This window comes from Ailuropoda melanoleuca, chromosome 4 (assembly GCF_002007445.2).
Source record: "Ailuropoda melanoleuca isolate Jingjing chromosome 4, ASM200744v2, whole genome shotgun sequence".
Lineage (NCBI taxonomy): Eukaryota > Metazoa > Chordata > Mammalia > Carnivora > Ursidae > Ailuropoda > Ailuropoda melanoleuca.
In genome coordinates, this window is record NC_048221.1 from 131,382,994 (window position 1) to 131,409,812 (window position 26,819).

The following is a 26,819-nucleotide window of genomic DNA, read 5'->3' on the forward strand; positions in this document are numbered from 1 at the left end:
GTATGGCAGGTAGTTTCTTACCTCTATCTTTTCCCCATTACACAGAAAGCTTGCACTCGAATACACTCTCAAATGGCATTTTCTAGGTCACCTGGGTGGCTCAGTCGATTAAGCATCCGATTCTTAATTTCAGCGCAGGGCACGATCTCAGGGTCCTGGGATCAAGCCTCATGTCAGGCTCTGTGCTGGGCATGGAAACTGCTTTGGGATTTTCTCTCTCCCTCTGCACCCCCCAACCCCCATACTCGCATGCTCTCTCTCTCTCTCTCAAAGGTAAAATAAAATAAAATAATAGAATAAAATATAATATTAAAAAATGGCATTTTCCTACATATCCTCAGGAACTCAGCTCAAGAAAGAAACTTGAACTCGAAGCTAAATTGAGCACCCTTCCTCCATGCTCTTAACACCCTGAACATGACTCCGACATGGCACCAAGCCGTGCTATTGTAATCACTTAAGATGAACCTGTAACGTCCTTGGGGGTCCTTTAGGGTAGGGACTAATCTAATTTTTAATTGTTTTTGAGATTGAAACTAATCTATCTTTGAATCCCTGATGTCTACTACAGTTCTTGGTCATAGCTGGTGCCTAGTACATCTTGATTCTGTGAAGGAATGAGTTACCTCATTTTTCGAGTGGAGAAATGCACACCCAGAGATGCAGCCAATGCCGTCAAAAAGGACCACCAGGTGGGAGTTGGGCCAAGGAGCTGTAGTGTTGTTTCTGACCTGGTTACTCTACTTGTTGCCGAGAAGGGGCCTTTTCCAAAAAGACCCGTGTGTAGAAAAGGCCCATGTGAGAAAGTCAGCGGAAGTTCATGCTCAAATGCTTCCACCAGTAGCCCTAAGAGTGGGGAATCCCTGGGGCCTCAGCAGGCTTACAGCTGCTGAACTCTAAGTTTCACATTTCATTTAACATTTGCTTGAAATTTGCATTATGCTCCCTAAAATGTCTTTTACAAATTGAAACCTGCAAACCACTGTCCACCAACAGATGAATGGATAAAGAAAATGTGGCATATACATACAATGAAGTGTTATTCATTCCCCCTAAAGATGTAAATTCTACTCTATGCGACAGCGTGGAGAGACCTGGAGGACACTATGCTAGGTAAAATAAGTCAGTCACTAAGGGACAAGCACTGCATGATTCCACTTATCCGAGGTATCTGAAACAGTCAAACCTATAGAAGAAGAAAATAGAATAGTGGTCACTAGGGAATGGGAGAAGGAGTAATGGGAGTTGCTGTTCAATGAGTGTAAAGTTACTGCTATTCAAGAGGAGTAAGTTCTAGAAATGTGCTCACAACATAGTGCTTATAGTTAGCAAGATGGTATTGTGCCTTAAATACTTGTTAAGGTGGGTAGATGTCCTGTTACACACACACAAACACAAACAAAAGCAAAGGGACACAAGGAAATGTCAGAGGTGGTTGATATGTTTACTACCTTGACTATAGTGATGGGTGTATGTATATGCCCAAACTCATCAAATATAAACAATATATACATTAAATGGGTGTGTTTTTATGTCAATTAGCCTTAATAAAGATGGAAAAATTTAAAACATGTTTACAATTAATTTACAGTGAACTTACTCAACCACCCTTCGATCTTCAAGTAAAATTTACATTCTGAGAAAATAGACCCTAGTTACCCTCTGCCTATGCCCAGCTCACTACCATATGGGTAACTAGTCAGACACAATGAAAGAAGAACAGATATGGATCCTGGACTCAGAGAAGCCCTGATCCAATTCAAGTTCTGTTACTTTGTGTAAGACTGTGTTACTTTGTTTAAATTACTTAACCCTGTTGGGCAACATGGTTGACTCTGTAAAATTGGGGTAATGGAACAGCCTGGGTGGGCACCAGCAGGGTGCACTCTGTCCAGTGTTCTCCTTTAGCCAGACCATCAGGCGCTCTTCTCAGCCCCTCCCATCCACTCCTACCACCAACTTGTCTAGAAATGAGACAATGCTTACCAGCAATAGTTGGTCTAAAATGCTGGGAGAATTTTGGGATGACATAATGGAAAGGATTCACATACACTTGAGGCCATTCTTTCCTGTGCCTCCTTAACCGAAACTCAATGAGCCAATTCATTGAGCTTCTCATGTCCAATTTCCGCATGTGTAAATTAGGATAATTATACCATCCTTGTACAGCTTCAGGGAGGATTAAATGAGCTAACACGTGGAAGAATTTAGCAGAGTGCTGATCACATGTTAGGTCCTGAGTATGTGGGGAACTGATGACTCTTACAGAAACAGGTTATTGAGGACCCACATTCACAGAACCTGGATGGAGTAGGCAGGGTGATGCTATCCCCAAAGGTGGCTACATTCCAATTTCTTTTTTTTTTTTTTAAAGATTTTATTTATTAATTCAACAGAGATAGAGATAGCCAATGACAGAGGGAACACAGGCAGGGGGAGTGGGAGAGGAAGAAGCAGGCTCATAGCGAAGCAGCCTGACGTGGGGCTCGATCCCACAACGCCGGGATCACGCCCTGAGCCGAAGGCAGACGCTTAACCGCTGTGCCACCCAGGCGCCCTTACATTCCAATTTCTGAATGCCGTGAATAGGTTCCTTTACGTGGCAAAAGGGACTTTGCAGATGTTATTACGTTTAGGACTTTAAGATGGCGAAACTTGTTTCTGGATTATTCAGATCAACCCAATGTAATCACAAGGGTCCTTAAAAGTCAGAGAAGGGGATGTGAGAACATAACGAAAGCGGAGATTTGAAAAAGCTACACCACTGGATTCAAAGATGGAGGAGGCACCATAAGCCAGAGCCTGGATGGCGGAAAAGGCAAGAAAAGAGATTCTCCCTACAGCCTCTAGGAGGAATGCGAACATGCCAACACCCTGATTTTCACCCAGTAAAACCCATTTTAGACTTCTGACCTCTAGAACTGTAAGATTATACATTTGTGTTGTTTTGAGCCACTCGGTTTGTGGTAATTTGTGAGGGTAGCAGTAGGAAACTACATCCTTGAACGCTGACAGGCCCACTGGACTCCTCTGACCACTAGGTACTGTGACAGTAGCTGCCTTCCCCCACACTTCTCTCATTCTTCCCGCCTAATATTCCTTCCCCAAGTTACTGATACTGTCAGGGGCTGAGAAGGTGCTACCATGCCTGAAATGTGCCACTGGAAACACCTTTTCTTTCCTGGGCAAAGGGAGAGGGAAAAAGTGCAGGCACATGTGTGTGCCCACACGTGTGCGTGCATGTATGTGTGTAGAGGAAGACATCTCGAAACTAAAATGAGTGCCATACAATGGGGGCAATAATTCAGCCCTGCTCAACTCAGGATGCCCAACCTGGCAAGCCAGGATGAATGGCAGTTTCCATGGAAACAGCATCCCTTGGCTTCTGCTCTCGGCCTCCTCGGCACAGCTTTGCTGATGTGCCATCCAGTCAGCACCCAGTACTCAGCCACTCTGCTCCCTGCCAGGGTCTGGAAGACCTCAGCCCGGAGCACTTCTGCTCTTTTCCCTCTTTCTACAGTAACTTCATGGACTCAGACAGCCACAGAATGGGTGCGAGAACAGGGATGGGAGGCTGCCAGGATACAGTGGACAGAGCACTGGGTTCAAGATCTCCTTCTTCGAGTCCTTTCCCTCGTCTGAACCCATTTCCTCTTTTGTATGAAGAACAGGGGGTAGGCCAGGATGACCCCTGGGAGCCCCTCTAACAGCTGCGAGATTAAGTTCATGCGGAAATGATAAACTTAGACTGAGGAAGAGCACGGAACTAAGGAATGGTCAGGTTGATGCTATTTCTCTGTGTTCCTGAAACCCAGCCTTCCCCACCAGAGGGAAAAGCCCTAGGAGCAGCCAGGGGGAAGGAAGCTGCTATCTTATTCACTGTTAGAGGTGTGTCCCATTTCACAGGGAATGAAGTAGGAGAATGGGCCGTGGGTCCACCTGCCCTGCTGCGGAGCTGAGGGTGTTGCTTGCTTTACTATTCCTCGGGGACCATATCATAGCCCTGAAGCCCAGCCGCCGGCCAGAATGGACTCTGGGGTCCAGATCACACAGGGCAGGAGGCGCTCCTCAAATCAATCTGATTAACCAGTTGGCTTTTCTAAGGATGCTCAACTAGCTCCTGACCTCCAGTAGCTCGAGTCCAGCCGGGAAGGTGAGACAGACACCCAGGTAACTGCAATCCAGGGTCTACATGGAGCTCAAGCTGGTCAAGCTCGCCTGCTTAGAAAGCAAACTCCCTTTGCTCCATCAGCTCATGCCACCGACCCCGGTGCCACCAGTCAGCAGTGGGGTGGCTTGGAGAAGTCCTGTCCTTCCCCATCTTTGCGGGACTTGTCACAACGCTGCAGAAGGAGTCCAGGGAGGAGCTAGTAGCAGTGACGGGGCAAGGCTACGCTATGCCATTTCACAGCACTTCGAGATACATCAGCTGGAGTTCATCCATTAAAAATGAGAGCACGACAGGCGCCGGGGCTGACTGCAGGGCCTCCTGGAGTCACAGTGTGAGGCTTGCTGGGCTTCACCCTGGGATGATGTTCGCGGTAGGTGTGCGCCTTGTTGCCTTTACCATGACCTCTCAAGGGAGCATGTCACGGGCCAAGGGAACAGCGTGAGTACGGGGCTGGAGGTGCAACACTGAAAAATGTTTGGTGGCCGCAGCCTGCCCTTGTTCGCTAGCGTGTGGACTGGTGCCGTGAGGTTATTGGGCCCTTTGGCAGGTCGTCTGCCACCTACCTACTGTCCCTTCCCCAAGTTTTCACTAACCTGGCTTTTGTTCAAGGCATCAGTGCTCCCAGCCTGAGGCAGTAGGTAATGATTGGACTCAAACTAATAATAGCAATCCTGTTCTTTGCTTTTTTTTTTTTTTTTTTTGCAAGTGATATATAGTTTAGGCCAAAGCGATAGAAGAGTTAAGTCTGTTGAAGGTGGCTGGGGTGGAAGGACTTCTTGGAGATGTTTTTATTTCTTGATAGAAAGGGACTGATGCAGGGGTGCCTGGGTGGCTCAGCCATTAAGCGTCTGCCTTCGGCTCAGGTCATGATCCCAGGGTCCTGGGATGGAGCCCCGCTTTGGGCTCCCTGCTCGGCGAGAAGCCTGCTTCTCCCTCTCACACTCTCCTTGCTTGTGTACCCTCTCTCGCTGTCTCTCTCTGTCAAATAAATAAATAAAATCTTAAAAAAAAAAAAAAGGGACTGATGCAGCTGGCCCCCTGCCCCTTTGTCTGGCAGACTCGAGGTAATGTGGTGCCTGGGATGGCAGCAACCAGCTTGAATCCATGAAGGTCAGGCCACGAGAGTCCCAGAGATGTTCAGAAGTCATGATCTACTACCAAACAAATGTCCATCTCCAAACTTTTTTTTTTTTTTTTTAAAGTAAGTTCCACGCCCAGCATGGAACCTAGTGCGGGGCTCGAACTCATGACCCTGAGATCAAGACCTGAGCTGAGATCAAGAGTCTGATGCTCAACCAACTAAGCCACTGAGGCAGCCCTCCAAACTTTTTTTTTTTTTGTATGAGAAAAAGAAACTCTTGTTGTTTAAGCCACTGTTTATTGAATTTCTGGTTATTTGTAGCCAAGTAACTGAGATAGGTCCAGTGCAAGGAAATGGAATTCGTTCTTTTTCCAGTAGGCAAAGGGACCCATAGGAGAGCTTTTGTTGTTGTTTCTAGGGTTAGTTTAAAATGAAAGTCATACATGTGTGTAATGAAAATTTCAAGTAATAAAGAAGTGTGTCAAGTAAGGAGTGAAGGGCCCCCTCTCACCAAAACTTCTAGAAGTTAAACACTATGGAAAAGGAGGGGTATGGGGAGACATGTGTATGTATATTTTGCAGAAATAGGATCATGCTATACATTTGTCTCTAAAGTGCTTTGCAACTGGCCTTTTTCATTTAATGAGGTAGCATGGATCCAGGAGGGTTTCAGGAGGTGGGATATCGTGGGAGCTGTACTTACGGAAGGTGAAGTTGGTATGTGATCATTAATCTATGAGCAGGGCGTAAATAAATCAGACAAAACTTCCCGTATGAAAAGGAAAAGGGGAAACTGAGATCTATTGGTAACTTCCTAAATGAGGGCATTTTCATCTGATCCAGCTCCTCTGGGAGATTATTCCCATTTTACAGAGGCTTACTCAGAATCAGAATCGAATTCTTTCTGACCCCAAAGACCCTGGTTCCTCTGTTTCACCAACAAGCAGGTTTGCATTTTTCCATGGGTGGCCTGTTGTAACTGCCCCCCGCCCCATGTTTGGGTGCCTAGAAAGCATCTCCCTGGTGAGTCCTGCTAAGAAGGTAAAATGTCATGGACCTGATCCTGAAGGATGGCTGCCCCCTTTGGTGCTGGCCAAAGCTAAGTGAATGAGTCAGTGACACACTGGCATGGGTTTGGAGGCAAAGGGAGAAAGGACAAGAAAACCAAAGAAGTGCCGTGTGGAGCCCATCAGGCTGGCTTCCTTGCCTACTGTTAAGTGAAGCTCTTGGGAAAGTGACAACTGGCAAAATTTATAGTACGGGGTAATTATGCTGTCAGAGGCATCTCTGGTGCTCAGGGCTGCAAAGATCTGCCAAAGGGATTCATTGTGAATATGCAATTTGCTGAACATTGTTAAGCCGATGTTTGCCCAACTGGAAGTCTGACAGCAGGAAGCTGCACCTTCAGTGCCCCCTCCTGTGCTGCCGCAAAAGCAGAGGTGGTGAGAGAGACCACTGAGTCTTCTCCTGCCCTCCTGCCTACGTGTCATGCCCTCCCCACCACTGTCCTGGGAAATCCCGCCGCAGTTCAGAGACCAGTCCTAATTTGACCTCTTCCAGAAGTCTCTTCTGACAGCCCCTCCCCATGCATGTTTCCCACCTCCCACCCCATTTCCCTAACCTTTTGTGACTTACCTTTTGAAGGGAACTAAGCATATTTACCTTATGGCATTAACTATTTCTCTCTTGCCCCTTAGACTGGGAGCTCTTTGGGGGCAGGATCTTACCTGATTTCTAGTTCTCGATCAGCCTAAAAGTCATTAAAATGCCAGGAGCTACTTATGTTTTTATGGAATGAATGAATGAATGAATGAATGAATGAATAACTGGTCAGGGAGGCATGTATCCTTTGTTTTTGGACAACAGGATGGAAAGCGAGAAGGCAAGGAAATTAACTCTGGACGAGTAGCTGTGTCCAAGTCAGGAAAAGCAAGCGCCTTCCCGCATAGGGTCCTACTTCTGGGTGGGAAAGACACCTGGGGATTACCATGATTGAAGAGCATTTACCATGAGGGAAACATTGGGGTGACTACTCCCGGAAGAAGAGTCCTTAAAGGTAGTTTAGTCTTGATGCCTTTTGTGGTGAGAGAACAGAAGTGTCTGGTCTCAGGTCTCAGGGGGTCAGTGGTGGGGCTGGAACTGGAACCCTTGTCTGCTAATGTCCAGCCCACAGCTCACTTGGCTACCCAGGTGGTTTGTTTACCCTCCTGTCTGTGGTCCTCAGCTGGATTTGACTGTTATGATATCAGGAATGTAGACGTGTATAATTCATCAAATATTTTCCAAGAATTTTACTTTACTTGTCAACCCAGTTCTTTAATTCTTTCTATGATCCCTGTTTTCTACCTCAGTTAATGTTTTCTGTGCACTCACTAGTAATCCCCTGTTGAAGATTCAAGAGGTCACTCCTGCAGCTGGTACCTTCACACAGCCATGTTCTTCCTTGTTCCACATAAGTTGGCCTTCCTGGCCACCAGGGGAGCACACGGATCAGGGAGAAGGATGTTACACTACACTGTGTGAGCTCCCAAAGGCAAAAGAAGAGAGGGGAAGCTGGAACAGTGAGGATGGTGGACTTGGAGGTAGCCTCGGGAGAAAAGGGAAGGAAGTGGGACAGCAGGGTGTGGGGGAGTCGGGGAGAAGAAATGGCATCACTGGACTGTGGTCACTCGAGGCAAGGTTAAGTGTCTTATTTATGTGTGTCCCCCCGCACTGAGGGCTGAGCTTGGGCCTGGCTTCAAGAAGGGCTTTGCGAACTCTTTGTTGAGTGAATGAATGAGTGTAGGATGGGCAAATCCACACTCTGGGAAGTGAAATGACTGCTGTCATCCAGAATCATCTGTCCCCATTTAGCATCATACTAAAGCCCAATGGTACCTCAGGATGCATTTCAGAGTCATCCTGGAGCTTTTTCAAAGTATAGATGTTGATCTCACCTCCTTCATATCGAACCAGAAAAGGGAGGGGTGATCCCCATCCGGCATGTGGAAATCAAGAATGCATACCCCTGATGTTAGGAGCTACTCTTTTAGACTTTTCCAGCTTCCCTGGCCTCTTTTGGAGATGGCCTTGCAGTGGCTGTAGATTTATCTCTGTCATATCTGGGGTGATCTATTCAGTAGGGTTTTGGTTGGGCGGAATTCTACTTGGATTTTCCAGATTCACCCCTACCCCCCCCCAGGGGTCTCTGATGAAGGACTGATGGAATGTTCACGGACAGGAAAGAGGGCTTTTACACTGGAGAATCATTTTGAAATGGGAGCTCCTTGCTGGTCAGCACCCCCTCACAAGCCACAGGGATCACAGATGATCAAGCACCCGCTGGGACCACCCTCTGCTTCCCTCCTAAAGGTTGAGAGCTTCAACCCAGTAAAGGACTACACTGCAAAGAGATTCTTTTGCTGAAGGAGTTGAAGTCAAGGAAGGCAAAAACTTTCCAACACACCCATTCCTCCCCCGCCCTTGACACACGTGCACACACATCCACCTGGAGTGAAGAACATGGCTTATCCAATTCTCACCCCTCGTGATTGGCAAAGTCTTGCCCTGCATTATCTTCCCGTAGGGGGTGATGTCAATTTTAGCACCCAGAAAAGGTTCCCACCACAGACCTTGAAATCTCACCGTTATTACTTTGGCTTCCCTGATAAACTGTGAATCCCTTAGCACGGTGGACATATAAACTCTAATCAGTCACTGATATGTTAGTATAAATAAATTAGTTAGAAACATTTGGGTGAGGGGAGGCCAAGGGTGGAGGAGGAAAGCACAGGGTAGGAACTATGGCACAGAGAACAAGGCACGGGAAAACAGAGTTGGCTCATTTCACACTTACAGCCACCACTGTCCTCTTCAGAATAATCCTCTAAACCTCATCCTAGCCAGGAAGAAGTCTACCTTTTGGCTCAGCTCAAGCCCCACTTCCTAGATGAAACCTGCCCCAAAGCAGCCACACATGAGCCTAACAATGTATTTTTTATATAGCATGATCCACCCTTCATTTTACCTCTGTGCATGCGTGGTCCCTCAACATAATTGGAATCTTTACAATAGAGCTGTGTGTGAGACACTGTACCTCAATCATGTAGGTGAAGAAACTAAAGCTTAGTAATTTGTTCAAGGTCACACAGTAAAGGTCAGAGCTGGGAGATCCAAAGTTAAAGCTGGTACATAGCTCAGCCATTCATCAGTTGTGTGACCTTAGACATGTTACTATTCTTCATGTTCAGTTGTCTCATCTGTAAAATGGAGACAGTAATGGTATCTAGTGCAAAAGGCTGTTGTGTGAATTAAAAGAATCAATACACAGAACATACACGGAATAGTGCCTGATACTGAATGCTCCAGAGTGTTTGCTATTATTATTGATCTTGTTATTGTTACTACTTAATACCGATTCCAGAGGATCCTTTCGCCTCTGTTTCTCTCATAGCATCTACTGGACACACAGCAGGAACTCTGTCGATTTTAGCTCCTTTTCCTTTGTCTTTCTGAAAATTGCCATCAGGATCAGAAAAATGTCACAACTGCTTGTTTTATGGAACAAAGATTTTCATATTCCCCGGGAAAAGCAGCCAAACCTGGCGCTACCAGATCAAAGCAAGCAGGGTTCAGGGACTTGAGCTGCGGCCCTTGCCTGGCTAGAGTTCAGAGGAAGATTCCTTGGAAACCCACAGTAGAGATGGAGCGGCAAGGCCCTGTCATCGGATGCTTCCAGGCCCATATCACTGACACGTTGCGATCCAATGTCATGTTCTCGGTCCTCGACAGGCCTGTTCTGATAAAGGGCTGACTAATGGGCAGGAAGGGGAAAGTTTTGCCAACGTATTTGTTTCCATTAGATTATGGATGTATTTTTAGTGTGGCTGCGAAATAGCTAGGATCTTGACCTGCAAGATGATTTTTGTAGACGAGGACCAGGAAAAGAATCCTAGCAAAAAATAAAAAATAAAAAATTGCAAAAGTTCCTGCTGTTGGGAACTCCATCTTTTCATTGCTACTGGCTCTTTATGTTAAGGTGGGGCTCAAGTATGCTTTCTTCTGGGAAGTTCCCCCAGATCCTCTTCCCAGCACTATCCATTTCTCATGGCACCTAGCACAACATTAACCTCACTGTATCACCATTGTCAGTTTCCTTGACAGGCTCCCTTATCAACTGAGCAGCTTAAGTACAGTAGCCATGGCTGTTAGTTCATTTCGGTGACCCCGGCTCTTAATCGGAGAGTGTTGTAGAGGAGATGCTCCATAAGTTTAATGAACGGATGAATAGCTGGATGGATAGTTGGATGGATGGATGGATGGATGGATGGATGGATGGATGGATGAAATACCAAGACCAAGCAGACATTCTACGCTGGTAAATCTTACTCCAAGTGTGACTACAGGTCCTATGTCTTAGCATCTCTCACCCATTGTTAGGTGTTTGTCCCTCATGTGACATTACGTTTGCCTAACACCGCCACAGGCCTGCTTTTCATGTGATGTTCAAGTCGTGTGGGCAAATACATGTCTCTACTGCCAAACTGACACGAGGAGAGAAATGCAAGCATTCATCATGGTTCACCAGTCCAGTGCACACCCTGCAGAGGCACCCCAGTGGGGATAAAGATTTGAGGAGCAGGCACAAGAAGAGGGCAAAGGTACAGGGTGTCCTTAGATTAGCAAATTACAGACAACAGTTTCTCATGTTTCAAAAACAAACCCCAGTTGTGACCAACTGTTGGGACCTTTATGGCCACGATTTAACTCTCTATTTGGATGAAGTTTCCATCAGGCCCCAGTGCATCAAACAGAGTGAAGCCCTGGGGAGGTTGTCAGGCCCAGCTCTGGCAGCAGAACAGAGTATCTTGGCACCATCTACTCTCGGTAAAGAAGAAGCACACACAGAGTGAGTCCGTTTCTGCTTGTCATGGCCTCAGATCTCATCCACAGTGAAGCTCAAATGGCTGCCCATCTTGCACCTGACCTTTAGAAGAGAGGCTACTGACAGACAGAAGCCCTCCAAGAATGTACCTTCTGTGCAGAGACTGCTAGCTGTCCCCCATCCAGTCTTCTCTCCTTCCAGGGTAATTGACTTCTTAGCTAGGCATATGGCCATCTAAAATTGAGGCCACTTTCCCAGTGTCCCTTGCAGCTGGGTGTTGCCACAGAATTAAGTTCTGGATATGGCTGAGGTGATGTGTGCAATTTCTGGGTCTTGCCCTTAAAGGGAGGGGCATATTCTCCCTTCTAGCTTGTCCTTCCCACTAGCTGGAAGGTGACACTGTGATGAGCCACGTGGGGTCATGTGAATCAGAGCAACAGCCTAGGAAGGGGCACAAGGAGAGGGGACTGAGCTCTGGATGGCTCGAGGAGTAGTGCTGCTAGGTTAGCTTAGACTTTCTGTGAGAGAAAAACACTCTCCAGTCATGTTGAAACCACATGAGTCTGTAAATGAATTGAATATATATGTGTTTTTATGTATATGTATAAAATCTCTCTTACACATACACACTAAGCAGAATCTTCATTTTCTCCTATTGACAGTTATTAACTCAACTGAGTTTTGGTCCATTTGAACAATAAACACATATTAACATATGTCTCTAACACAAAATAATAGGACATTTTCAATATCTTTGAAATCTTACAAGGAAATTATGAGACTGATTCTTATGAAAACAGTCATCCTTGCTTGATATATATTTTGTTAATTCTCCATCAACTAGAATCCTCAGTTACCCAAGGCATTCTTCATCAGTCTGGATGCTAAGGTTTTTCGAATCAGGTGGCTGATTCAGGTGGCTAATGCAACTTCTGAAGTCCCCACCTTGTCCTCATCCTGAAAGCTGAATAGACAATGCCCCAACTCCTGTCATCCCTTAACTCCAGGACATCCCCTTGTCTTATGCAAGCTCTCCCAAAGCTGGCTAGATCCTCATCCAGTGAGTTACCCCGGCAACCCAGCTATGTCATCTTGAAAGATGTCTCCAGGCACCAGCTTCTGAGTCGGCAAGAGATTTGACTGAGGCCAAGCCATAAAGCCACAACATATTAGCTCTAACAAGATGTCATCATTTATCATGCTCCTGGTAGGTAAGCCACATTGTTTTAAAAGAACATGGATAAAAATAAGTCCTACCTTGACTATGCAGTGAGATTTACTTAGAAAGCAGACACAGCTATCTATTTTCAGAGACCCTCTATGTCTTTTATGATCTCCCTTGCATTTCTTCTAAAATTCTTTCAGTTTTCACACTTTTCTCTGACACTCTCATTACAAACTCAAACGTAAACAGCCTAATTTCCAAGTCATCAGCTAGCTTTTTCATATTAGACTCCTCTAGTTTTACATTTTAGCCTTTCGTTTCCTCTTTGGGAAAATAATATTTGAGGAAGTTCATTTGGCTACTCTTTTGCTGGCAAGTGCCTCGCATCTTCATAAGAAAATTAGTTAACCACTTGCCTCTGACAATGGATGTTATGTGATCCTGTTAGGTTGCATCCTGCTTATTTAAACATTCTATATCAAAATGGTTCATTATGAACCTCTGTGGCTTATTATTCTAGATAACACACTATAAAATGTTTCACTTTTTTCATTTATTCTTCGAATTGCATTTCAGCTAATCTATAAGAGAGAGTCCTTTATTTACTTCTTAATTTGATCTATCAACCAACTAATTGTTACTGTTGAGTGCTAGGGATGCAGAGTGGGTAAGATACAGTCTCTGTCCCTGTGGGTAGTTGGACAGGAAAACAGTTACGATGCCAGGTGACCTATGGCACAGGGACATTCATGTGTAGCAGAGATCTAGCAGTGACAGCCACACTTGACTCTAGAATCCTGGCATTAGAAGTGAACTTAAGAGGTCATGTGGTTCTCTACGTCATTTTACAGAGGAAGAAACTGAGGCTGTGCCTACCTTTCACTTTCTACTTCTCATCCCCTCAATCTCCTCTGTTCAGCCATATTGAACCTCTGTCTGTCGACCATGGAGTTCACTCCCATATCTGCCTTTGTACCATATTTTATTCATTTCTAGATCTCCAGAACAAAGCAGCTGGTGTGGTATAAAAAAATTTTTCGTGTGGTCCCACACATGTTCTGAGGGAGTTAGGGCAGGAATGACCAGGCTTTTCAATAAACTGAGACTCTCTGACTCAGAGAGGTTATTAACTGGCCCAGAATCACATAACTTGTTGGCTGTGTCATCCTGACTAGGACCGGGACTTCCGCCTCTCATTCCCATTCTACTTTGTATGAAGTAGGATACTTCCTCCTACAAGGAACAGAAGACCAACTAAAGGGGGCCTAAACCATGAAAGGTTAAGTATCCCACACAACATACAGTCCAGATACCGTTTTAGGACTGACCCAGCACATCTGGGATATCACCGAGGGCCCAGGTTCTTTCCAACTTTCTACTCTACCAGGTTCAGCGTGGAAGCAAAATCTCTCTTCAGCACGACAGCTGTTCCTGGTGTCACACACACACACACACCAATACCAGCATGCCAGTCTTTCTATGTGGGAAAAAAAACCTTTTCCACAACCCTCCCCAGCCCCCCAACAGATTTTTCCTCAGATCCCTTTCGACTAGGATCAGGTAACATGCCCACATCCTAGATGCAGAGCAGACTGGGAAAGTGTGTACCTGGATTGTCAGCTTCTGCACTGGGAGGTTGGCCACAACCGGAGAGGAAGGCGTGGGGAGAGGAAGATGGCCACCGGGTAGGTAACCAACAGTGTCTGATGCCCCATTTAATCAAGCCACCCCTTCGTGTCTCCTGGGGTCACTGCCAGCCATGATCCCATAATGTGTGGTCATTAAATGTGCTTGAGAAGGAAGTTGCAATTCCTCGAGGTGGGTGGGGCTTCTCCAGCCTCAAAGAGATAGTCACCCCACTGGGTTTTCCACTGACCGAACTCCAGCACAGCCCACAAGGAGCTCTCACATTGTCAGACTCTGTCTCTTTGGCCCTCATGAGAATCCTGGGAGGCAGGAAAGGCAGGTCTTCTGATGGGGAAATGTGGTCTTGGAGAGTGAAGGACTGCCCACTGCCCAGCGCAGCAGAGCCAGGACGCAGAATCTTCTGTGAAGCCACACCTCTTACACCTTGCCCCTGCCATGCTGTCCTGTAAGTCATCTGGAACCACACTGGTCATTTATTTGAATGTTTTTAATTAAATACTATGGTTAGAAAAACCACACAAACCATCCTTATGAGTAGGGATTGGGCCCCCTGAGATTTCCATCAAGGACCCACCTACCTAGGAAGGAGCACTAGCTGTCGAGTCCAACTGCTTGCATTTGAATGTTGCATGACCTTGGGAAAGTTATTAACCATTTTGTGCCTCTGTTACCTCATTTGTAAAATGGAGGAAATAATGATACCTTCCTCATAGACCCTTGTGAGGAACAAATGAATAATATATGCAGAGTACTGTGCTTGGAACAGTGCCTGACACTCAATAAGCATTCAATTAATGTTGGCTATTATCACCTATTTATTATTCATCTGTGCATCTTGCCATCCTTTGATTTATTCTAGAAAGGACCTAAGGTGTGCCTAGTTTCTATGGTGTTTTATGTTGTAAAGCCAACCAGTGCCCCACCTTGCCCTGCCATTATGACCCATACTCATAAAACAAACCATGGGTCTTTATTTTCAAACCAAAACGTGTGTGTGTGTGTGTGTGTGTGTGTGTGTGTGTGTGTGTGAGAGAGAGAGAGAGAGAGAGAGAGAGATGCCCCCTGGAGCAGACAGTAAACTTGATTGCACAGGATAACAGAAACTGTCCAGCCACCAACTCAAATATCTAGTGTTGAGATGCTTTGCCTCAAATGGGACGCTGTTCCTCTGGGTCCAGCCCTCGATGGGTGCTGTGCACATGCCCCAGGGACCCTGCCTGAGTGCCTTGTTCAGAGGAAGTCATGTTCTCCTACAGCCTTTCTCTGAAGTTAATGTAACACCTGCGAGCTGTTAATGTCTGCTGTGGAGAAGTGCAGGGGGAGGGGCTCCTGGGTGGCTCAGTCCTTAAACGTCTGCCTTTGGCTCAGGGCTTGATCCCAGCGTTCTGATATCGAGCCCCACATCAGGCTCCTCTGCTGGGAGCCTGCTGCTTCCTCTCCCACTCCCCCTGCTTGTGTTCCCTCTCTCACTGGCTGTCTCTCTTTCTGTCAAATAAATAAATAAAATCTTAAAAAAAAAAAGAAAAAAAAAGAAGGGGGAGGTGAGGGGAAGACTCTGCCCTCTGCTGGCTCACCTCCCCAACCACTGGGAGCATTCCCTCGAGCACCTGCGCCTGGGACAGGCTCTTCTCTTCCTCCCTTCCCCTCTTCCCACACAGGAGCAGTGGCAGTGGCGGCTCGGCTAGCCTGGAGGGATTGCAGGCGAAATGTGGGGAAGACTGGTTCTCATGACTGAAAGCGAGAGCAGGCCTCTCCAAAGGGAGGGACATTCCCCGGGAGCAGATGGCCACTTGAGGCCGCACAGAGCTGAACAGACCATGAAAAACTTCTGCTGCACAAGCAAATGGTGAGGCCAGAGTCCTCACCCCTATGCTTCTGTCACCAGTCCCCAAGGCCCCAGTACTAATGAGAGTGACCTTGAGCCTTCATTGAGTACCTTTAATGTCAAGCCCTTGCAAGGTACATACGAAGAATCATTTCGACAAGGGGGTGGAGGGAAGTGGAGGGCCCGGTGCAAGAATTTGCAGCTCTTACACCTCAGAGGTGTCAACATCCCGCCCCCCCACCCTTTCAAAATGATTTGTCTGGCTCCAGGGCTGCTCTTCCCACAGAAGAAGCTGCCTCTTCAGTAATACCTTGCACATTCTAAGCCACTCTCTGGGTCTCTGATAGAGGAATCTAAGCCCAAATGGTAATATGCACGATCCTACCACATATCCTTTGATCATTTGGTGTAAACTATATACACAAAAACACAGGACAATAACCATCTTGTATTTTTCCCTGAAAACAACGCAAATCACACCATTTGTCTTTAGTTGAGTTTGCTTTTTAGTTCAGAGGGAAGGACTTTCATCTACAGAGGAGATGGGCGTGGGGGCCCGAGGGCATGGATGCTGCTGGTCGCAGCCTTGTCACTGTTTTCAAGCTAGGAGATTTCATGAATTCACCTTCTTCTCAGCAAGTCACCAGCTCCTCTCTGTGACAGAAACAAAGGCCCAGGGAAGTCCTGCTCCCCATGGGAGTGGAGGGCTCCCAGCCGGCCACCCTGCTGGGAACTGGACCAGGATGAGAACTGGACTAGCCCTGTGGGCTGGCGTCAGCCTCTGCCACTGAAGCGAAGAGGTGGAGAGGCTGCCTGGGCAGACAGGCTCTGTGAAGGACAATTCCAAAATGCCCCTGAACAGGGTCCCTATTGCTCCAAGATCAGGGCCCTGTCCACCTCTTGCTCTGTGGAGGCAGTGTTTTCACCTTGTCTGTCTAAGTTCTTCCCGGGACCTCAGCTCCCAGCTTGTGCGCCGCCCCCTTCCCCTCTGCCCAGGAAGCCTTGATGGACCCTCCATGACCCTCTGTCTCTCTTCCTCTCCCCTGAGCTCCCAAAGCTCTGACTAACCCATATCCTCACTTAGCTCTCTGCATCTGTCTGCCTGCAAGGCATCTATCTCCCCAGAAGGCAGGGAACTTGCATGGGTTTCCCCCCCTGCTGGTTCCCTCTGTCATTAGTCTCGTGCTGCACACGCAAGGTACAGACAATAAATACTCAATAAATAACTCAATCAACCTTTCCTAAGCCATTCACTTGAGGGCACACTGCAAGCTCCTGCAGTTCACTCACTGAGTCATCGAGAACACTTACGAGGGAGATGAAAGTTAATTGCTCATGCCCAGTACTGTCATTACGTTGTCTTAAGAAGCATACAACACCGCGTGGCCAGAAAGTCCGTGGTCGTCTAACACATCTTGGTAGGAAACCATCTGTTCACCTGGTCCACAAGACTCACGACTTTCGGGCTTTTCTGGCACTTGATGACCTCTGTGATTAGGCCCCACTCACATCTCCAACCTCACTCTTCCCCTGACACCAGTATGGTCACTAGAAACAGCTGCTGGCTATTCCCTTTACCACCCGCCAGTCTCCCTGCCCCTGTGCCCTTGCTTAGGTTGTCCCTCCTCTTAAGGAAATCCTTAAACCTACAGGTCCTACCTATATTTCAAGATATGTTGAATCTTCAGTGAAGATATTAACACAGAAATTTGCTAGGCTGGAATACCTACACCAGCTTTGGGACAAATGTCACATTCTCTGTTGTCTTATAGCTATCCACATAGACTGCTCTAGTAGGCTGCGAGCCCTTTAAATGAGGGAGACAGTCTGGCTTGAATTCTGCATCCCCCATGGCTCTTGGCTACAGATTTGTTATAGATACCACTCAGCAGTATTTGTGGAAGGTGGTCGACTGCTAATAGCATCTCTGGATTACCATCTACAGAGGGATTCTCCTCCACTAGAGCTAATGAGGCCCTTGGACATTTTGTAGATGGATTTTTGCTGGACTCCCCCCCATCTCTCCCCCATTTAGGACTGCATTTCTATGAGAGGGGAGAAGGGACTTAGAGCTCTGTAAAGGAGATGATTCATAGCAACATCGGGTGGTCACAAGGGTGGAACCCCAAGCTCTGTAACTACCCTCAGAAGGAAACGTCAATGGTTCAAGACCCATTCCAAGTGGAGCCAAGAAAACGAATAATCAATGACAGAGAACATTCTTCTAGCAGGTGCTCCATGGGCCACAGGAAGGGAGGGAGGAAATGATTCCCTCCAAGCTGAGTCAATGGTACCAGATCCAAATCCCTGTCACCCTCTCAAAGGTCAGAAAAATCCAGTAATGTAAAGCAGCTTTTATAATGAGAGGTCCAGACATGATTTTGTATCTTCAGGTCCAATTCTGTAATAGAAATGGGCTATTTCTGCCTCTTTGACTCTATTTCCAATGAGAAATGGGTTGTCCTTTAACAATCAGCTGCAAAGAATACTAAAGGGAGAGTAGGTCCTTCTGGCTTGAAACCTCCATCATCAGGCTGGAGTTGAGACACATCCTTTTGGGTGTGTGAAGCAATGAAGAAACAGCTCAATCTTGGACTGCCCCCTGACTCCCAAGGGCTTCAGTTTCCTCCTGTGTAAAATGGGGGGAGATGGGGGGTGGGCCTACTGAGAGACTTCTAGAGGGCTCTTTCCAGCCTTATCCTGAGGGCAGAGAAATTGAGGTACCATCTAAGAGCATTCCTTTGGATATCATGGCTGCAGGGACCATTGATAACTCTCTAACTGACACCTGCCCTATCACCGGAAGGCAAAATCCCAAGGTGTGGAAGGCATCCAAAATAATTTCACACCCTGTGAGACAGGAGAAGGTTATCATTTCCACCCCTCCGGGATAAATGCTCTCTCTAATGCAAGACGCATGGTAGCTAGCTATTCTCTGAGACAATCTCACAATAAAATGCCTTTGGAGCCTCACATGGGACTTCGTTTTCCCAGAACTATAACTTTATTGTCATCTCTTCCTTGAGATTTCAGCCCCTAGCTCTTGTTTTCCACATTAATTCAAGTTGAAGTGCAGCCTCGATCATGTTGGTAAACATTCCAAATGGAAATGAATTCCCAGGTTCTCACTAAAAATTGCAACGTCCTCACCAGCCCAATCTGGATGACATTTTGTGTCTTATGTAATGTCTGTTTCCCGAAGGAATCAAAATGTTTCTGTATATAGTTCTGCCCAACAAATTTTTAATAAGGCCTATTTCTAATTACCTCTTAGGAACCAGCAGGGTCTGAATCCCTGAAAACTGGTCATCCAAAAATCTGTTTTGAGTCCAGAGTTTTAGTTTCAAACTTGATTTGAATCAGATGTTGAGAAGCCACAATAGCCATCTCTGTCACGTTTTCTTTTGATAAAATATCTCAGCTCTTGATGCCACAACCCAAGAGATGGGGTAGGCTGGCATCTGCAAGCACTCCCAGGCCCGGGTGCCTAAGGTCAAGCCACTAATGAGCCTTATCTTGGGCAAGATGATTTGCTTTTTACAAAGCACTTTGGTTGGCGCTCGCATTAAGTAAGCAGGGCTCAGAATAGTCTCCCCATTTGATAGACTAGGAAACTGACAGCCAGAGTGGTTTGTTGATTTATTTAACAAACCTTCAAGCATAGGGCTTTCCCAAGGTCACATGGCTAGCATATGGTAGAGGCAGGTACACATCCAGCCTTCAGGTTAAACCCACTGCATTTATGTGTATTCAGGCAAAACACCAACAGCAGTGTAGGCTCTGGGGAATGGAGAAGGGCTCTAATTAGTGAGAAGGTGAGAAAAGCTTGCATAATTGTGTTGTAAAGACATCACAGCCTTGTCAAAGGAGGTGGGGGGACCAAAGTGGCTGGAATGCAGAGAAGGAAGAGACTGTTCTGATTTAAGAATGGAGAGATCAAGGAAGGTTCTCCTGGGAGAAGCTTTTGAGCTGGTCCTGGATGGAGTGACAAAGGAGCATTTGAGGCATTCTGCTTTGCAACAAAGTAGACCAGAGAAGCTTCCAGATGCTTTCTCCTGAATGTAGCCAAGAGGACAGAGGATGCACAGTAAGGTGGAGAGAATGCTGCTTGCAAGCTGGTGCAGGGGCTCCTCCATGCTGGTCTCTCTGCAGCCTTGGGCACGTCTCCTGACTTTCCAACCAGTAAGCCCCGAAGGGAGGGCACTCTACTCCGAAGTCTCCTTCCACGGTAGGTCAAGGTGAGAGCCAAGTGAGCTAACCGTCAGAGTGAAGCACAGGAGAGTGTCAACAAAGGAAGGGGACATAGACAAGGGAGAGAAGAGAGGGATAGAGGGAGGGAGAAACAAGAGAGGAGGACTGCGGTAGGAGTGCCTGCTGTGTACAAGCTTTTTCTTCAACAGGTGGTTTTCACATTCTCTCAGCAGGACTGCCAAGTGGCTCTTGTTTGTTTGTTTCATTTTGTTATGTTTTTGTTTCAGCCTAATAAGCTCAGTCTGTGGGCCTCCTGCCAATGCCATAGGAAGGGGCTCTCAAACACAATAGTCGTTTTTAATTCCAGCTTTTGGGATTCTAGTCAGTGAGACTCTTGAGTGTCCAGATGGACCCACAGCTCCTTATGTCCAAATCACCCTTTCTTTGAAGATCAGCTTCAATATCACCTTTTCCTCCAGCTCCCCCTGGGCCCAGAGGCCCTTCCTTGTCTTTCATGGTCCTCATCGCAATCACAGACGTATGTACACAGTAAGCCTACACTAGATTATTGGCTCCTTGATGGCAGACCACACCACAGTGGCCCAAGGAAGGGAACCCCGACGTTCTTGGTAGACACAGGGCCTGCACAGCACCTGGCACAGAGGTGTGCTCAGGAGAGCGGATGGAGAGCAGGGATTGCATTTTATCTCACTGGGGCCTTCCCATTTTCATTTTCATGGGAATTTGGACAAAATACAATTTAATTAACGGGCTCCAAATCAGGAAAACATTGCCTGCAAACTGGTAACAAATTTAACAAGGTGCAGGTAAGAAACTTTCATTCTTATTTCCTTCCAGTGAAGTTTATTTGAAAGTATAGTTTAAGAGGGGTTGTTTCTCCGTTTGTCTTAATGTCAGTTAAGACCCACTGACTCTGCTGTCGTGGGAATGAGAGTGTTAGGCCTGCCAATGGTTAGAAGTATCTTTAGTGGTTCTTAACTTTTCTTCACCTTATGGAACAGTTTATAAATCTGATGAAAGCTATCCCAAAAGAGCATAGATACAAACTTTTACATACCATTTCAGTGTGTACAGAATTCCAGAAGCCTACCCAAGGATACTCCCAGGTTAAACTTTAGACCAGTACTTCTCAAAATGTCATTCGTGGGTTTTCTCCATTAGAACTATACGTGAGGTCTTCCTAGGAATCCATTTACTGGGGCTCTGTCCTAGGCCCAGTGAAACAGCAACCCTGAAGAAGGGGCCCAGCAATCTGCCAATTACATAGTCAGCCCAAGTGATTTTGAGACACATTCAAGCTTGAATTGGCCATTGATGTAGATTGACTTTTTCATTTGCAAAGTCACTTGATCAAAGTCACACAGTAAACAGGGCAAAATGAGGTGCAAGTGTTTTATTTCATATTCTACAACACAAAGATGATAGGCCTAAAATCCTGCAATTATTATATGTTTGCGTATAACTTTCAGGAGGCATGCCTTTTACTCCTGTTGCTGGTTTTTAGGCATAAGAGCACAATTTGTGAGTAAAATTCTAAAACTCTATAGAGAATTATAGAATATGGTTGTGATACTTTACTAGCTAGAAAATTTTCTTATTCTATTGATATATCTTTATCATACACTGTTTACGTGCTGCAGATTCTATGTCATCATTTATTTTTATTTCTTTTAATACTTGTCTCTCAGTAGTTGTGTCAATAGAGTTTTGGTGCGGGGCGCTGGGGTGGCTCAGTCAGTTAGGCGTCTGCAATCAGCTCAGGTCATGATCCCGAGGTCCTGGGATGGAGCCCCACGTTGGGCTCCCTGCTCAGTGGGGAGCCTGCTTCTCCCTCTGCCTCTGCCTGCTGCTCCCCCTGTTTGTGCTCTCTCTCTCAAATAAACGAAATCTTCAGAAATTAGAGTTTTAGTGAGTAGACTTTTATTTCCAAAGCTGTAGGCCTAGAAAATTCCTTACTGAATGGAATTCCACCAATATATTTTTGTAAAATAAACATGATACCGAGCTTGGAAAAGGTAAAAATGGTCTACTGAGAGATGTTTTATCTTCTAAAAGGCGAAGAGAAATGTTTGCCTTTCATCACTGCATTCATTCACTTCTTATTCTAATATCCCATTTTGAAATTAACCTCTTCTTTCTCCTCTTGCCCCACCAACAAGCATTTATGTCATTCTGCCCTGCATTGGGGTTAACTGTGCCTTCTCGATTAGCCTGTGAGATCCTGGAGGGCAGGCAGGACTCATCCTTCAGTCATTTCTATATGTCTCCACTACAAGGCTCCCTGAGAAGGAGATACACAGCCTGCATTTAATATAATTCACTCAACAAACACTGATGGCAGGCTGTGGCAGGCTCTGTGCTAACCACTGGGTCTTATGTTGATTGAAATGAGGTGACTGTGGTCTACACGATGAAAGAACGAACTGAACTAAGAAGACCCATGCCCAGACCTGTGTTCTGTGCAGCTCACTCCTGCAGCTGTATGTTGGAGGGGCTGGCAGGGGCTGATGGGGGGCTGCCGTGGAACCCCGTCGTGAGGCAGGGCCGTGTGCTGTGGTGAGAGTGGGCATGCCCATCTATATTATACGTCCTTCCTTCACTCTTTCTGGGACACTAGGCCTCATTTTTCTGAACCTCAGTTTTAAACATTTTTAAACATAGACCTAATGAAGGGGGTCTTTTCCATTTTGGATACAAAGGCTTCTAAAGTTGAGATTTTAGGGCTCCTGGCCATGCAGAGGGGTCTCTCTCATTATCCTGCTCCTCCCCACACCCTCAAAAGAGTGGGGTTCTACAGCAGCGAAGTGTCTCTCCTGGGGCCTGAAGTGGGTCAGGCTGATGACAGTAGAGGCACCAGGCTGACCACACAGGACGGCGGGGGCGACACGCCGTTTTGCTCGCTCAGCTGGATTCCATGATGTCTTACTGTCCACAGTGAAAGAGAAGGAGCCACTGAGAAGTGCCTATTCACCAGGGTAAGGACGGCGTCTTGCTGGATATTTGTACTTTGCAGTAGCATGAAAGGAAGTCTTTTCCTGTCAGTCCTTCTCTTGAGCCTTATTACATAATCTACATCTTTCTGTGGGCTTCTTCCTTCTAGCATATCAGAGCTGTCTTTTTTTTCTCCCTGTGTGCATGACATATTTCCTCTGTGGTTCTCCTTTTATTGTGTCCTTGGACAACTCTGGAAGGAGAAGAAGACTTTGCCTGCTTTCTGGGGCACCTGGGTGGCTCAGTTGGTTAAGCGTCTGCCTGTGGCTCAGGTCATGATCCCAGGGTCCTGGGATCAAGCCCTGAGTCCGGCTCCCTGCTCAGTGGGGAGTCTGCTTCTCCCTCTCACTCTGCCCCTCTCTCTGCTCGTGCTTTCTCTCTCTCTTTGAAATAAATAAATAAAATCTTAAAAAAAAATACTTTGCCTGCTTTCTGATGATTCAACACAAGAACACAGGCTGCGTTTGAACATGGATGTTAAGAGGCTGCCAAGAATCTATGCTCCACCCAGAATGTCAGATATTCTCTTTCCGGAACAACAAATCCACTGTGGGGTGGATGGGAAAGGTGAAGGAGGGAGATGATGTTGGTATATGTACATCGGTTGTACCACAAAATGCTGAGCTGCCTCCAATGTTTACAGGTCCCCCCTTCCATCTTGAGGCTGGTGCTGTTCCAGGGCTGCGTACTTCCAGTACATAAATGAAATACCTCATTTCCTGCAGTTCAACTATTTCTTCAAAGGCAAACCTCTCTCATTTTAAACAACTAGTGGGGAATATGGCACACAGAGCTTTCTTAAACACAGAGTGACAGCTTGCATGACCTCCAGTGATACGAAAGTAGCTTTGACAAATCTCATTTGTCTGTACTTTCCTTGGGGCTGAGAGTGAGGACAGTTGTGAGGCTCAGGCTAACTCCTGGGTGATAAAATGTTAGAAGATGTGACTTTGAAAACGACAGAGAGTGGTTGAATAATATAGCAAAAATGCATACCATCTTGCTTCTCTGCAAACGTAATTTATATCAATTGAATAATAAATGTATTTCTCAGCATTTCTACGTGAAAAAGCACCACATGATAAAAACTCATGTCTTAGGTCTTAGAAATGGCACAGTGACCTTATAATACACACATGTGCCACCTTTCTACACACATTTAAGGAGGTAGTTTGTATATACCTGGGGCCCTCGGCCATTCCGCTTTGGCTTAATGAAAATCCTGGGTCCCTGACGCTCATCAGTGGTCCTTACAGGGTTACTGAGCTTTTAGTAATGCAGTAAGCACCCGTCTGCAAACTCACCACCCAAAACCACAGCCGCCACTGAGTTACAATGTTCATCTAACCATGGGGCCCTATCCCCCAAGCCATCCCTCCCCTCCTCCCCACTGGATGTAGCCACCGGTCTGGATCTTGTGTTCATCACGCATGCTTTTATTTTACTGCATTTATTTGTAGTCCCTTAGAATTTTTTAAAAATCTTATTTGTGTTTAATTTAGAATATTTGAAGACTTACTTTTTGCGCTTGCTGTCTCCACGACGCTAGAGTTCAACTGCTTTGACTGCTATGTGAATGGATCATAGTTTATTTTCCACTCTCCCTTTGATGGGCATTTGGGCTGCTTCCCAGTTTTGCTATTGCGAACAGCGCAGCTATGAGCATTCTTACACATGCCCCTGCTTGTACACGTGCAAGGACGGAACTGTTGGAGCACAGGCGAGGTGAAACGCTCAACTTCAGGACGGAAAAGCAACGTTCATACATGACACAGTCATTCCCCACACATAGATGCTGGTGGATGGTTCATATCACTCAAACTGGGGGTTGCTACATTTAAAGGATGAAAGCAATATTTTCTATTTGCTGTTTTAGTCAGAAAAAGTTCAAAGAAAAACACTGCGCTTCTTCCACAAGCCTAGGATTATATAAGTAGACACGAACTGGAGTGTCTTAGATCTTGCCAGATCTAGAGCCGGTCTCACTGATAAACTCAGAAGAGCCAAAACAATACCACGGCAATAGAAATTATACCTTCTATGGATAGTTTTATCTAATGTCCAGGGTGAGATGAACTCGTACACAGTACAAAATGCTGAGTTAAGAGTCCGTGTTGTGGACCTTGATGCCCAAATTGTACTGGACCTCCCCACCCCCTTCCAAATGTGCTGTTGTGGGAATCTAGGGTTTTTTTAAATCTGCAAATAGGAGGACATTTCATGGTGAAAAAGCACCCCATGGACTTTCTCTTTAATGGAGAGAGGTGCAGATACCTTTAACAAGCCAAACAATACTGTAATTAGCAGCGTGTCAATAATCATCAGCAAACACTACTCTCTGAGATTTCCACTGCGCTTTCACCTGATGCTGTCATCCTCTGAACTCTAGTCCGTGTTTTGATTGAACAATGGCTCTTCGTATTCAGAAACTGCTTGACTTATGCCTGGAACAAAATGCATCCGTGTGCATTTTTAAAAACGTCCATTTTCTGTTTTGGTTGGAAAACCATCAGGTTGAAACAAATGGGCTACTTGGCCCTGTAACGTTTCATGAAGACAGCATTTTGTGGCCCGAAGAAAACAAGAGATTGAAAACCACTTACCTTCACGTAGAGCTGCTGAAACTCCTCGAGGTTCAGCCTCCCGCTGGGACAGTCCTTGAGGAAACCTTTGTACCACTGCTTGAGCTCGTGCTCATTAAACTCTGTGCTCTTCACCAGGTCCTCCATCACTTCGGGGGCCAGTTTGCTATTCTGTTTCCCCATTCTGCCTGAAGAAAAGCAAACGAATGCCATTAGCTGTGATCATTTCAAACCTGATTAGGAGCCAAGTCAGAGTTCTGAGCAGCCCGTGGGTGGGCACCCCCTCCAGTGTGTCAGATCAAATCCCCCCAAGTCGGCCTCCTTCTGTTTGGCATTCCAGAAAGGAGATGAGTAAAAGAAGACCCTTCTCATAGCTCAAAAGACTGTAGGGCTCGTCCTCCTCCATCATGCACCCCCGTGCACACAGCATCGACTCCCACATGGAGAGGCAGCCGTCCTTGTTTGTGCTACTCATGTAAATTATATGGGCGCTGTTTACATTCTCCTGTTATGAATTAAAGTGCATCAGCACTTGCTGCCTCAATATCTAATTCCACATTTAATTTGTAAGGATATTAAGTGGGATTATTGACACACGCGATGAGAGGGCTTTACAGACAAATGATTTTAAGCAGACTTGGGAAATCTGATCAGCAATGGTAGGAAATCTCAGCTGATTTAGTTCTAACATTGCAACTTTTTTTTTAATGGAAAGAGCTTATTTTTATTAGTCAAATTAATTCTCTTTCTCTTCTCTTCAGAGGTTTCCTACAACGCTGCCGTCAGTGTTGACAAACTTGGAGGCTTTTTAGAGAGACTGAATGGTGAATTTCTTTTTTTTTTTTTTTAAGATTTTATTTATTTATTTGACAGAGAGAGACACAGCCAGCTAGAGAGGGAACACAAGCAGGGGGAGTGGGAGAGGAAGAAGCAGGCTTCCAGCAGAGGAGCCTGATGTGGGGCTCGATCCCAGGACCCTGGGATCACGCCCTGGGCCAAAGGCAGATGCTTAATAACCCAGCCACCCAGGAGCCCCTGAATGGTGAATTTCAGTTGGCTTAATTCCATTCTGATAATATTATGGCTAGTAGGTAAAAATAACAATACATAAAATAATGTTACCTCTATCCATTATGTGCCAGGTTATTGACTACTTACTGTGTGTGTTACTTAGGGCAGTATTAATTAACTGCTTTATCTTAAATTTTTCCCTTTTTTTAAAAAAGATATTTTATCTATTTATTTGAGAGAGAGAGAGTGAGTGAGCAAAAGAGAACATGAG

At 46.0% G+C, this 26,819-nt stretch overlaps 1 protein-coding gene across 1 annotated transcript in view; it reads right to left on the bottom strand.

Moving 5' to 3' along the window:
• The window catches only part of VSNL1 (visinin like 1), a 108,477-nt gene that overhangs the window by 33,279 nt on the left and 48,379 nt on the right, over positions 1 to 26,819 (bottom strand). The window contains exon 2 of the mRNA XM_002914987.4: positions 25,559 to 25,725. Within this exon, the coding sequence (XP_002915033.1) occupies positions 25,559 to 25,720 (162 nt within the window). The 5' untranslated portion in view covers positions 25,721 to 25,725. The remainder of the gene's footprint in view (positions 1 to 25,558; positions 25,726 to 26,819) is intronic.